At 41.6% G+C, this 14510-nt stretch overlaps 1 protein-coding gene across 1 annotated transcript in view; it reads right to left on the bottom strand.

Moving 5' to 3' along the window:
- Nucleotides 1-14510, bottom strand: part of tmeff2a (transmembrane protein with EGF-like and two follistatin-like domains 2a) — a 315395-nt gene that overhangs the window by 48255 nt on the left and 252630 nt on the right. The window contains exon 6 of the mRNA XM_057852648.1: nucleotides 2608-2756. Within this exon, the coding sequence (XP_057708631.1) occupies nucleotides 2608-2756 (149 nt within the window). The remainder of the gene's footprint in view (nucleotides 1-2607; nucleotides 2757-14510) is intronic.

Genomic DNA, 14510 nt, shown 5'->3' with positions numbered 1-14510 from the left:
TGAGAAAAAAAAAAAATCATGATTTTACACAAAACTCCAAAAATGGGCCGGACAAAAGTATTGGCACCCTTTGAAAAATCATGTGATGCATCTCTAATTAGTCTAATTAACAGCACCTGTTACCTACCTGTGGCGCATAACAGGTGGTGGCAATCACTAAATCACACGTGCAGCCAGTTAAAATGGATTAAAGTTGACTCAACCTCTGTCCTGTGTCTTTGCGTTTACCACAAGAAAAAAGACCAAACAACTGTCCGAGGACTTGAGAAGCAAAATTGTGAGGAAGCATGGGCAATCTCAAGGCTACAAGTCCATCTCCATAGACCTGAATGTTCCTGTGTCTACCGTGCCTAGTGTCATCAATAAGTTTAATGCCCATGGCACTGTACCTACCCTCCCTAGATGCGGATGGAAAAGAAAAATTGACGAGAGATTTCAACGAAAGATTGTGCGGATGGTGGAGAAAGAACCTCAACTAACATTCAAACAAGTTCAAGCTGTCCTGCAGTCCGAGGGTACAACAGTGTCAGCCCGTACTGTCCACCGGTGTCTGAATGAAAAGGGACGCTATGGTAGAATACCCAGGAAGACCCCACTTCTGACCCAGAGACGTAAAAAAGCCAGGCTGGAGTTTGCCAAAACTTACCTGAGAAAGCCAAAAATGTTTTGGAAGAATGTTCTCTGGTCAGATGAGACAAAAGTAGAGCTTTTTGGGAGAAGGCATCAACATAAGAGTTTACAGGAAAAGAAAACGAGATGAACATGGTCCCCACAGTCAAATATGGCGGAGGTTCCCTGATCTTTTGGAGTTGCTTTGCTACCTCTGGCACTGTACTACTTGGCCGTGTGCATGGCATGATGAAGTTTCAAGACTACCAACAAATTTTGCAGCATAATGTAGGGCCCAGTGTGAGAAAGCTGAGTCTTCCTCAGAGGTCATAAGTCTTCCAGCAGGACAATGACCCAAAACACACTTCAAAAAGCACTAGAAAATGGTTTGAGAGAAAGCACTGGAGACTTCTAAAGTGGGTAGCAATAAGTCCAGACCTGAATCCCTTAAAACACCTGTGGAGAGATCTGAAAATGGCACCCTTCAAACCTCAGAAACCTGTAGCAGTTGGTCAAAGAAGAATGGTCTAAAATTCCAGCAGAGCATTGAAAAAAAAACAACTCATTGATGGATACCGGAAGCGGTTGTTCACAGTTATTTTGTCTGAAGGTTGTGCTACCAAGTAGTAGGCTGAGAATGCCAATTCTTTTGTCTGGACCATTTTTGGAGTTTTGTGTAAAATGATGATTTTTTCCCCCATTCTCTTGTGTTTTTTCATTGCAAGTAAAATAAATGAAAATATTGCTACCAAAGCATTTATAATTGCAACCATTTTCTGTGAGAAATTGAGCATTATCTAACAGAATTGCAGGGGTGCCAATACGTTTTGCCAGCAGTGTATATAATCGATAATAGTAAGATAGTTGAAGTGAGGTTTTTTTTAAAGAGTAAGAACTCAGGTTAGCCACCTCTTAGCATAGTTAGCCACACTAGAGAAGCGCTACACAAATACTAGTATATTTTTCCATATTAAAAACACGATCCTTTACTCTCGATTCCGATCCTATGAAAAATGGTGCGATCAGCCCGATTTTCGGTCTCGTGATCGTATGGAGACATCCCTAGTTTTAACAACGTTGATTGTTATTCTTTGCCTGGAACATAAACACTGAAGCCAAATAGAAGACATTACACTAAATGGTAATTAACAGCCTGTAATGTCACTGTACTGCAGTTTGTGTCTGCCGAGGCTGGAGGATTATCTATGCAGACGTTATTGTCATGTGATTAAAGCAAATGTGTTGTTAATGCAGATGAAGGTGTCTTAGCTAAGAGACACTGCTGATGGGGTTTTGCCAATTGAACACCACACATGAAACAGGCACACGTCAGCATGTCTGCCTCACATTTGAGTGCTCCTGGGATTGAATCCCGGCTTGCTTTATCATTCTAAAAACATCTGTTTTAGGTTAATTGAAGACACTATGTGCCATGTCATTGGCTGATGCCAACCAAGGGTGTACCCCTCTGCTCTCGACAAAAGTCTTCGGGGACAAGCATCGGCTCAACCGAGACCCTCGAGATAATACGCAATATGAGTGAATAGAATTGCAGTTTGTCATGCTGGTTTTGGTTGATTGTTTGAGGAAATCTTTACCATACAGCGATTCGTGTGATTCTCAGAGATTTTTCCAAGCCGGCAGCAGAACCCGGAGGAGGCTCTGGGGTATGCTATTCTTGTGTTCTCTGTGTCTTTTATGATTGGCATCAAGGAAAAAATATGTATTCTGAGGGGCAAATTCAGATGCTTTCCAACAGATGATGCTTTTTATTGATTGGCAAATTCCTTTGTGAGGCAGTGATCCACTTGAGAAGTTCAAGGAATCTTAACTCCCAAGTCATGATCAAAATGGACTCTTTGTCAACATAAAAAAAGGCTGACAGGGATTCAATTTTGAGAGCCCCGACCTTCGACCGTAACGCCGTCAGGCCTAGTGAGAAGATTGCACGGGTGCATTTGTGACATTTTACAGCGTGAATACAAAATCGGGTCTGACCTTGGCAGTGTCCCAGGTGCTTGACCTCGATACGTTCCTGCTTCTGACAGGATGCTTCCTTCACCTGGCAGGGGTTGTCATAGGAACGGCCGTCCGAGGCGCACACTGGGTTGAAGCTAATGTGGGAACAGTCGATGTTGCAAACACACCTGCAATGTAAAATTAAACCACCATTGTTGGTATCACCTTAAAAGATGGAGTACACGTTGCCTAAATATGACTGGCGGGTTAATGAGACTGTTAAAAATAGAAAAAAATTGAACACCATTATTCTGATTCGGTCAGGATATTGGGGCTGTGCATTGTAATCCTGTTTAAATTGGGTTTTGACACCTTCAATTTGACACAATAGATGAAACTTTGCAACAATAAAAAAAAAGAGACAGGCTGCACAGAAGGCCGTTCCGATAAAAGACCTCACAATGGAAACAAAGAGATAACAAAAATGCACATTTTGCCGCTTCTTGAAGACAGCGTTGAATAGAAAGTACCAACTTGGGCGCTGATAATATCATAACATTAGCATCCCATTATCTGAAGGAGTTTGTTTACCATCTCTTTATTTCCTTACAAACTTGACACTATCTTGATAAAGCTGAAAGTGTATAATGTTCACAACATGGCAGCTGGCTTGTCCATGCGTGGCGACAATGCAAATGCTGATGTTTATGTTAGAGGAGAACTTAGTTGCAAACTGCAAAAGTAGGCTTTGTGGACTCACAGTAAAAATAGATTTTTTTAATAGTCTTTTACATTCTATTTTTCTGCCTCCAGTTTTTTTTTTTTTTGGTGTAATTTTACTGTCTACCACTAGATAGAAAGACAAGGTGAAACTACCACGCATGCACCAAACAAACAAACACATTATACTGTATACTAGTATAAACAGAGTATACAGGTAGTCCCCGGTTATAAACAATTTCTGTTTCAATGCTGGTGACATAACCCGAATTTCCGCGTAAGTCGTAACTAACCTATTAAGTACCTCTAAATATTAATACAGCTATCCAAAAGGTCCAAAAGTATTTTAGACTACTCAAAAAAATAAAGGGAACACTAAGGTAACACATTGTAGATCTGAATGAATGAAATATTTTATTTTCAGTACTTTGTTTTTTCATTGTTGAATGTACTAGCAACAAAATAACACAAAAATGATCCATGAAAATGAAATGTATCAACCTACAGAGGTCTGGATTTGGAGTTATACTCAAAATGAAAGTGGAAAAACACACGACAGGCGTATCCAACTTTTATGTAATGTCCTTTAAACAAGTCAAAATGAGGCTAAGTAGTGTGTGAGGCCTCCGCGTGCCTGTTTGACCTTCCTACAATGCCTAGGCATGCTTCTAATGAGACAATGGAGGGTGTCCAGTGTGATCTCCTCCCAGATCTGGACCAGGGCATCACTGAGCTCCTGGACAGTCTGAGGAGCAACCTGGCAGCGCCAGATGGACCTAAACATAATGTCCCAGAGGTGTTCTATTGGAATAAGATCAGGCCAACGTGGGGGCCAGTCAATAGCCACGTTTACATGCTGACTTTTATTCATACCGATTCAAATCATTCCGAATGGAAATTTCAGATCAGCTGTTTACATGTCACTTCATCTATTCCGATCCAGCGTTTACATGTGTCTGCCTTTATTCCGAAAGGACGTTTGACAACTGCCGTCTGGCATGCGCAGATTAATCAAAACAAAGCGTCACGTTGCAAAACATGGAGATCGATCGTCAGAGTGCTGCTGTTTTAACTTTAACCCACTTGTTGTGTTTGTGGGGTCGTATCCGCTTCTGCTGTTTTGCTCTTTTGCCTTGTAGTTACCCGGTTTTCCACCGGTTTCTAATCTGGTCAGCGCTCTGGTCTATTCCGGCTTCGTGTAACCTCTCGTGAACTTTTTTAAATAGTTCACTGTTCCTCGTTTTACGCCCGTCTAAGCGAGCAATTATATTCAATTCTTTTAAAGTTTGAATTAAATACAATCTTTCCGCCGGACTCCAATTAGGTGCGCTGTGCTTGGAAGCCATGTTGCAAGTGACGTTACTTACGTCACCAAGTGACGTCACCACGTCAGTATGGAGCATGTGCAGAAAGAACGCAACCAGACACCATTCCGCTTCCCTGTTTACATGATATAATTTTACTTCTAATCGGTTTGGGAAAAGGAATATTCCTTCCCTGTGAATCGGAATGAAATTCCATTCGGTTTGGGCCTGTTCATTCCGAATGAGGTGTTTATATGGAACACATTTATTCGGTTTGAACATCTAAACCGATTGTAATTGGAATATTTGGCTCCATGTAAACGTGGCAAATGTTATCAATTCCTTCTTCCTTCATGATTTGCTTGCATACTCCAGCCACATGAGGATGTGCATTGTCGTGGACCAGGAAGAACCCAGGTCCCACTGCACAAGCATAGCTCATGGCAATGGGTCCAAGGATTTCATCCCAATACCTAACAGCAGTCAGGGTGCCATTATCTGACCGGTCTGTGTGTCCTCCCAGGGATATGGCTCCCCTGACCATCACTGACCCACCACCACATCATTCATGCCGAATAATGTTGCAGGCAGCATAATGTTCTCCATGGGATCACTGGACCCTTTCACATCTGTCGCATATGCTCAAGTTGAACCTACTTTCATCGGTGAAGAGCGCAGAGCCCGTGTAGTTGCAAATTCTGGTGGTCTATGGGAAATGACAATCGAGCTCTACGGTGCTGGGCAATGAGCACGAGGCTCACTACAGGACGTCAGGCCCTCTGATCATTCTCATGAAGCCCGTTTCTGATTGTTTGGTCAGAAACATCCCCTGCTGGCGGTCATTTTGTAGGGCTCTGGGAGTGCTTATCCTGTTCCTCCTTGAACAAATGAGCGGATACCAAACCTGCTAAGGGTTTACAGTCATTCTATGGCTCTGTCTAGCTCCCCCGGAGTAACTACCTGTCTCCTGGAATCTCCTACAGGCTTCCAAGTTGCTCCTCAGACTGTCCAGGAGCTCAGTGATGCCCTGGTCCAGATCTGGGAGGAGATCCCTCAGGAGAACATCCCCCCATGCCCATGCATCTTCGGAAGGTCATATAGACACGTGGAGGTCACACACACTACTGAGCCCATTTTGACTTGTGGTCTCCAACCCGGTTCTCAAAGGTCCGCTGTGGTTGCAGGATTTAATTCCAACCAGACAAATGACAACACCTTGTCACGAAGCTGGTGTTTTACAAGTGCAACTCAGCTGAATGCAGTCAGGTGCTGTTTTTTTTTTTTTTTTTTTTTAGCAGAAACCTCATTGGTTCAACTATCTGCACTGGATCGGCAGGAACAAAAAACATGTCTCACTGCGTGCCTTTGAGGACCGGGTTGGAGACCACTGCTTTAAAGGACATTACACCAAAGTTGGACCAGCCTGTAGTGTGTTTTTTCTCACTTTAATTTTGAGTAGGCCTATTACTCCAAATTCGAACCTCCACTGGTTGATTTATTTGATTTTCATGGATCATTTTTGTGTAATGTCCTTCCCAAAGTTGAATGTGTTGACAATAAAGTATTTAATAAAAATATTTCATTCATTCAGCTCTACTACGTGTTAAGTTAGTGCTCCCTTTATTTCATTAGCAGTGTGTTTTGTTTAATAATGGAGGACACACTGCTCTCTGGTGGCAGCTTTGTATTGGCTGGACTGTCGCCTTGTATGACAGAGGAGCAGACTTATCTGACAAGGATAAAGGACAGCTGCACTCTGATTTGGCCCACATAAGGATGTAAGTTGCTTCAGCTAATATATATTTGTGTATGCATTTGTAATTAAGTTTACAGCTACAGTTTGTAGTGTTATGTGTGAGTGATTTGCTATGGGAATTTAAAATATGTTAGCATTCATAGCATTTAAGCTAGCGGACTTTTGTTAGGCAAATTAGGCGAATGTAATTTACTAAATGTAAGTATTGATCAGACTAGATGGACGTTTGAACACCAATTGTTTGAATGTCAAGTGTTTTATTGTTAAAATGTGTGTCGTTTGAACATAAATGTACATGTGTGTACATGTACATGTGTGTTACAGCTTTACAAATTGTCAAAAATGAAGGATGTAAAAAGCTTCAAAAACCAGAATTGCTGTCAAGCTGAACAACCTAATGTTTAGTGGGGACAGAATACGTCATATTAATAAAGTAAAGTAAAGTAAAGTAAAGTAAAAACATAAGATACGGTGAGGTACTACAATAAGGTACTGTTTATGAGACTAAAAAAAAACAAAAAACGACTAGAGACGAAATGGCGGATGGGACTCCGGCGTTGTAAAGTCGAAATCACGTAAATCGAGTGTGTATTAATCCGGGGACTACCTGTATGTATATTTAAATGAAGAGTGTACATATACAGTACAAACTCATCAGGAAAATAATACTAGAGTACATATCCGGGAAAGTAAGTTTGTCCTCTGTGGCTTCTCACCACATAAACTGTATGTTGAGTTTGGAGAACTTTGAGATGATCACATTACATATTAATACACCTATTTAAATTTACTGAATAACTATACTGTCAACAGTGACCCTGACTCAAGTTCAAGCAAAGAAATTTGGGATAAATAATGAATATAATTGACAAAGAAGCACATTCCGGAGGTTACAATTGGTGTTTTTCTGGCGAAATATTCCTTATTTATGAAGTATATTTCAAACTTATATTTTGTGATCTATTTTTTAGGGTGCAAGGTTATAACAAAAAAATGTACATTTCTTCTTTAAATTTGATATCAAGAATCCAAATAAAGGTCCAACTGAGCATAAAAATATGTAATACTGTGTGTACAGGACAATGAAAATATAATTTTACACAGTTATCACCATTCCAGTAGAAAAACTAAATATAATATAATATTAAATATAAAAAGATGCAGTCCCTTCAGAAGGGATTATCTCTGAAGTGGTTAAATGTCAAAATAGTGTGAAGAGTATTTTTTATGGATCATCTATATTGTGTTGTTGTTGTGTTGGTACCCCCCCCCCCCCCCCCCCATTTTTTTTTACCTGTCCTATTGAGCTGCTTAGACACGAAAAATAGGAATCTTAGTATTGTTGTGGATCGAACAGTTTTAATATGCCGTATTGTCGTTTGATGTACTCCCATTGTGGTTGTTCATTATGTTTTATTTATTAGGAGAAAGTGAACAGAAGGACTTTGGAGGGGACAGAGAGAAGAGAGAGAAAGTAGACAGAAGAGGAAAAGAACAAACAACAAAAACAAAAAATATATCATTAAACACAAGGGATGTCCTGATCTGATTACGTGATTGGAAAACGGGCCAATCGCGCCATTTTTCAGAGGATCGCAATCGAGTGAAAAGGAACGGGTTTTTAATAAAAAAAAAATATTTATGTTTTTCTGCTTCATGCTCGTACAGCCTCTGACTCTCCCTCCTGGTGCTTTTCTGGGTCAGAAGTGCACTGGAGTTTGCTTGTTAAAGTTAACGACAATTGAAAGGTTTGAAGCTTTTGATCTTGCCAGAGAAGCTTAGTAGATCTACCATCGAAGGGGTCGAATGTGTCAATCATCGTTTAGCTAGTTAAACACGAGCGATAGTGTGCTGTGGCAACTCATTGTGTGAGCGAGAGGCTGTTCTCAGCAGTGTGAGTGGATTTGAACGGACTCAAAGAAGCATTTGATAAAGACAAGCATTTTTCTACGTCATTCTTGTTGAAAAATAATTCACATAATGAAGTCGGCATGGTGGGACAGTAACATGTTTAACACTTTTCTTTGAAAAAGCTAAGGTAAAATATGGCACATCATCGCTACAGCTAGAGCTTGACATTAATAGGGGAGTCAGTGCTGCTGACAATAAAAACTGTGTGTCTTTACACAGTGAATAACTCAACTGCACAAAGGATGTTGCTGTCTATTCGATGAAAGGCTTGTCTGTCTGAGAGCAGGCTCCATAATCAAAGGCGCAAAACATCTGTCAATCATCGTTTAGCTTGTTAAACACTAGCGGTAGTGTGCTGTGGCAACTCATTGTCTGACACCGGTAATACACCAGGCACGTCTGCGACGCATCGGTAACGCTGACGCTGGCTCCCAATTTCCACAGGATGCATTTTACGAGCAGAGTGTCTGTGGAGCGGCTCGATCGGCTCACGCGAGGATTGCAAGATCGTGCGAGAGTCCAAGAGAGCGGTTATTAAAGATAACAATACAACAACCAATCCATTTGCATTTCAGACCCCGTGTGTTGGTCTACTTTCTTTCTGAAAGACAAATGAAGTCCTGTGCTAAAGAGGAAAACAATTGCAATAATGAAGAAAGATTTTAACAAGTGTTTTCAAAATCTAATGCCCCAATGAATCTTTTTTTTTTCTTGAGAACAGTTTTAAAAAGCTTTATTAATGGATTTTCTCAAGTTAAAGCGCCGCGCTGAAGTGAATAAAATTAATTACATATTATTTTGAAAGTTGACCGGATCCACTGTATTTTTGCACGAGCGACTTTCGGTCTGCCCGCTCCCACCTAGTAGGATTGATGCAGGAGGCTTGCGTCTCGCGATAAATAATAAAATCGTTCATTTCGGTAGTGACGAATAGGCATGTGCCGGTTTCACGGTTTACGGGGTCATGAAAACGTCACGGTTTCAAAACCACAAACATTTTCCGTTATACCGTAGTACGGAATTAGCTATTTTTATGTCCTAAAAATTCAGTGAAAAATCCAAGGCTTGGAGCGGCTGTGCTCACCCCTCCCCTTCCGGTTGTTGCTCTGTCCTGTGTCTCTCGGTGACCCTACACCTGAGCTGAAGACAAAGTTGCTAGTATGGGAGTACTTCAGCTACGGAAAAGAAACAGACGGCCGTGGCTTCGAGAAGGAAGGACAGCAGGACCTCCAACATTATTTCACTTTCATGTGACCATCATCCGTCACTTTACACAAAATTTATGGTAAGTAAACGCCCTGCCCTGGTCTTGGTGGGTCGTTGGGGGTCCCGTAGCGTGCCGTGCCGGTTGGGGGGCTGCGGCTGTGGCTCGTGGGCCGGGTGGGCGGACTGGGGTGGTCATGGGGTCGGTGGCGCGTCCCCTCTTCCCATTCCTGAAGGCCGGTTGATGGAGGTGCGGGTGGCCCGGGGAACCACCCTGGTGGTGGTGGTGACGATGGCCCCTTTGCTGGGCTGCGGGAGGAGGGATGGGCTGCACTGGCTGGCTCACCCCCCCCCCCCCCCCCCCCCCCGGTCCTCCCTCCCTGGGCTGGCTGGGTGGGGGCCGTGTCCCTGGGGTGTCACCCGTGCGGCGTCTCCGCTCGTCTGCGTAGCTGTCGCGTGATTGGTGGAGCTCGCGCACGGCTGGATGTGATGTGGGCGCGCTCGGGTAGGGGGCCCCGGTGCCGGGATTGGCGATGGGGCAGCGTAGGGTTGGTTGCCGATGGGCTTACACTCACAAGGGATTCACACGATTTCTGGTTTCTAGATGACAGAGCTGATTTGTGTACACTCCACCCCTCCCAATCACTTATCTTATAGACTCCGCCCCCTTTCTTTCCATGGTCAACAGGCCCCCCACATGGTGTCAACCGGAAATACATCTAGCTGACGATAGCACCAACATATTCATAGTTAGCGTCGGCCTTCAATGTATTGCTTGTTGTTTGTGTTTCTTTTCTTGTGTTTCTTTTCTTTTCTTCTGTTCCCCCATAACCCCTTCCTGTCCGCTGCTTTGCCATAATCATAATAAACGAGGTAAAAAAAAAAAAAAAGGTAAGTAAACGCTGTCATGAATGTTTCCCACCAGCTACAAGAGTTCACTTCAGCGTGTTCAGTGTGTCTAGCGATGGTAAAACAAATACTTTAACGTAAGCTTGTTAACGAGGCAGATAACGTGGCTAGTTAGCATGCCGAGACAGTCAACTAGTTTCCTCTCTACCATTAGCTTACTTTTATAAAGTCTTCTGCCATTGTAAACATCTGTCCAAAATAACGTTTTTGTGGTGTTTTTTCTCTCTCGCGATTTTCTGTGTTGAGAGAGGGTGTGTGTGTGTGTGTGTGTGTGTGTATAATGTGTAAATAATAATACGAGTCATACACACACGCTCTGTCTCTTGCTCTCGCATACATAAATTCGATTTGATCAAATATAGTTTAGGTCCAGTTCTTTTTACTTGGTTGTTGTTCTCAGTAGTAGTGCTATCATAGCATAATTATATGTATTTACCCATGGACACCATGGGTGAAGGTGTGTGTGTGAGCATAATTACTAAGGAAATGTTCCATCTTATTTTGAATTAGAATAAACCATTTGAATGAAATAAGCATTTTACCTGCAACATAAAAAAATGCCATGCTACTAATAATTACCTTACTTTCAGCTTTAAAAAATGTAGCAATGCTTTAATTATTAGGCTTTAATATTGGATGTTGTACTAAATTCCCATGAGACACACTGATTAAATTTGTCATTTATTCATTAAATGCTTATAGGCAATGGCCTATTTAAGAGCAATTTATGCAGCTAAATGTTTTCTTAATTCAAATATGGAGAAAAGCATTCAAATGACCTCTCTTTAGCCTCAGGCAATCGCCGCATCTGTGGACCTCTTCTCGGCATATCGTCCCCCTCCATAAAACATTGAGACGACACGTTAAGCTTTCTTTTGCACTAAATTGGAGACAATTGCTTCAAGGTGTTCATTCAGTGATACAATTTATTATGTCAAATTTGAACACCGGCCTTTTTGCAAGTCTTAATTGTCTTTTCTTTCTCCCCACCGTGAACAGCAAAATTGTCGAGTGTCCAATTGACCTAATGCGCTTCGACATGATGTAAAAAGCTTCAAAAACTAATCACCAATTGTTCTCATGTAACACCAGTGTAGTTTGAGAATGACTCAATTAAAAGTATAAAAGTGTACGTATTAATTTTGCTTGTTCGTTATAGTTAACACATACCTCCGTGAAGTTAGCACCTCATCAGACGCAAATTTATAGAAAAATTATGTCATTTGTGCTAGGTTTATTAGTTTCTTTTATAGGTCAATCTGAGGTCAACCAGCCCCCCATTTCGATTAAAATTGCGAAAAGTTGTGTCAAACATTTGTGCTGGTTTGTGCTGTAAATATTTTCGCTAGTGCTGCTATCATTTTTGAAATATTGAGATATTAATTTAGAGTGATGACGTCACACAGTCCCCCGGTTATTGCAAAATGGACCCGAAATGGTGCCATTGCTACGTTTGTGCTATCTTTTTATAGATGTTGAGATATTAACCCACAAAAGTCGCAGGACGTGCCCACGCGTCCTCAGCGCATGTCATCTTCGAAGCCTCCTTATGTTGTAATTATGTCACCCATGTGCCGCTGGTTGGTCTCGTTTGAAAGTGCGGAAGTTGAGGTTTAGTCTGGTTTTTACCTGAAGTCAATCAACCAACTAAACCGTGAGATATTGTCATTTAAGTTTTATAGTTTTATTGTCTTCTCAAATAAACATTAAAATGCTGCATGGAACATTTGTTTATGTCCAGAATTTCATCATTTCTTGTCCTTTTTCAAAACCGAAAGTAATACATATCCATGGAGCGCTTCTGACGTCACAATGAAAGCACACAATGCGAAAATTATAAACATACTGCCGAGCCTGTGAAGATCAACCAAACGGGAGGTAGGGAGGACAGTAAACAGCGCATAGGCGAGGTTTGACTTTTGGGGAGGTGGGGGGGAACAACATGTTGATGACCACGAAACGTGGTGTCAGCATTGATAAAATTAACTTACAAGAATATTCATAATAATAAGTTGAAAATGAGCATTTGTTTGTTTCCCGTCATTCTTGAGGGGAATTCTAAATCAAGCTGCTTAGGACAGCTATACTTTTCGCCAATATCGTCACCCATTGAATATGGTACGCCCGCCGGTATCGTGCCAATGAAGTTACCCCTGTCAAAAATTGTATCCCCCGGGGCGGAGCCACTGCGCTGCACTGATTTGCTTAATTTCCGTGTTTTGGTGATGTAGTTATCTATGAGATTTTAAAACATGGCCCATCCATCCAAAAAAAAAAAAAAAAAAACTTGTTTTTTTCTGTCGTATAACTTAAGATACATACTGAACGTAAAAAAATGTTTTACCGTTTTACTCGTAGGATAACCTATAACTGTAACTTATAACTCTATAAATGTCAATGTCCAAAATATATAACTTTGGCTCTTCTCTTGTCTGGTACACCAGACTCACCGCTGTTCCAGCTATTGAGTCTGGCCACCATTCAGCGGATACAATTTCCAGGGCGGAGCAAGCCACAGCAAACAGACAGCGGAGTGGACCAATCAGCGACAGGCAGACGTGACGTTAGTAAAACAACGAGGGCAGGACGAGGGACTTGCGTGCGCAAGTAAACATACAAAGAGAGTGGATTTTATTCAACATGGCTAGCGCGAGACAGACTGTTGTCAATGACTCGTGTCGATGTGTTTTTGGTAATTTAAAACTGATTTTACCGTGGATTGGAACATATTCTCGGCTCTCCTGTTCACCATCTGTGTTGTTGTGGAGACGACTTCCGACGCGCAAGATTGACGTTGCTCGTTAAGAACACGTCACGCAAATAAACGAATCTGATTTGTCGATTGATTTTGTACCTGCTCGAGAGGCCGTTAATGGGCTGGTTCCCAGACTTTTCTCTCAGTGTTTGAAAAATACAGGGAGAATAGTCTGGCCATGCCAGGCAAGCTCTCCTCTGGCTTCAATTAAAGTCGACCGAACTCATGTGTGTGTGTGTGCGCTCCCGCGGCCAGGGCATACAATTTTTGACAGGGGTAACTACATTGGCAAGACACTTGTGGTGGCTCTGTTTTGACAAATTTTGACAAAACAATTTTGGAATTTTTTGTCTTTTTGGTCACAAACTGTTGATTTATAATTGGTCAGTGAAGAAAACAACAGTTTAGACATGAAGTTCAAGGTGTCCTGAAAAAAGGGAACAAACCAGGCCATTTTGAACAATTCTTTCTTTGAAATATATATTAGCAACATCAAAGAAATTCAAATTCAGACAAAAAAGGCCGTTGAAGGGTTAATTTCGAGTGATGACGTCAATTGAAGCGCCTCCATCGCTGCTGACGAAGCGTCCCAACTCTCTTAAAAACAGAGGGGTGTCCCAAACACTAGCGCAAATGTAGCTTTTGGATGCATTTTGCAGTAAATGGGGGGCTTGAGATATTATTTTCGAGTGATGATGAGACTAGCAGTAGCATAAACGAATGGCACCATTTTGGGTCAATTTTGCAAAAAAATGGTGGCCTAAGTAACATCATCACTCGAAATTAATATCCAATATCTCAAAAAAGATAGCAGCACAAACTAGCACATATGATTGACACAATTTTTAGCCATTTTTAATCAAAATGAGGGGTTGTTTAACCTCAGATTGACCGATAAAATAATTAATATCTCAAAAACGATAGCAGCACAAACAACATTTTTTCCCCAGCATAGGCAAGCACAAACGAATGACATCATTTGTCTACCAATTTACGTCTGATGGGGTACCAACGTCACGAAGGTTTAACTCATTAGCTGCCACGTACATGTACAATCCATTTGAACTACAAGGTTAAATTACATATTGAAAAATATATATTGTGTTTATCATATGAAGACAAAAGTCAATTAGGGTCGGCTTGAACTACCAGTCACCGCTCAGTGAGAACAAACGCTATAGAAAGTGAATGGGTTGATGCATTTGACAACATAACAGAAGGGTTATAATCAACTTCTCATTTATGAAGCCTGTACAACAAGCACACATTTATGGCCACACAAAAGCATGCAGTGTGGCCCTCTGCTGCCAGGTTTTTTATCAGTACAAACTTTGCAGATAGCCTCCCCCAGGCAGATGCCAGACACTGTAATTATGAATCTGTC

This window comes from Corythoichthys intestinalis, chromosome 12 (assembly GCF_030265065.1).
Source record: "Corythoichthys intestinalis isolate RoL2023-P3 chromosome 12, ASM3026506v1, whole genome shotgun sequence".
In the NCBI taxonomy this organism is placed as follows: Eukaryota; Metazoa; Chordata; class Actinopteri; order Syngnathiformes; family Syngnathidae; genus Corythoichthys; species Corythoichthys intestinalis.
Note: the sequence above shows the minus strand (reverse complement) of the source record. Positions and strands in the feature narration are given on the sequence as shown.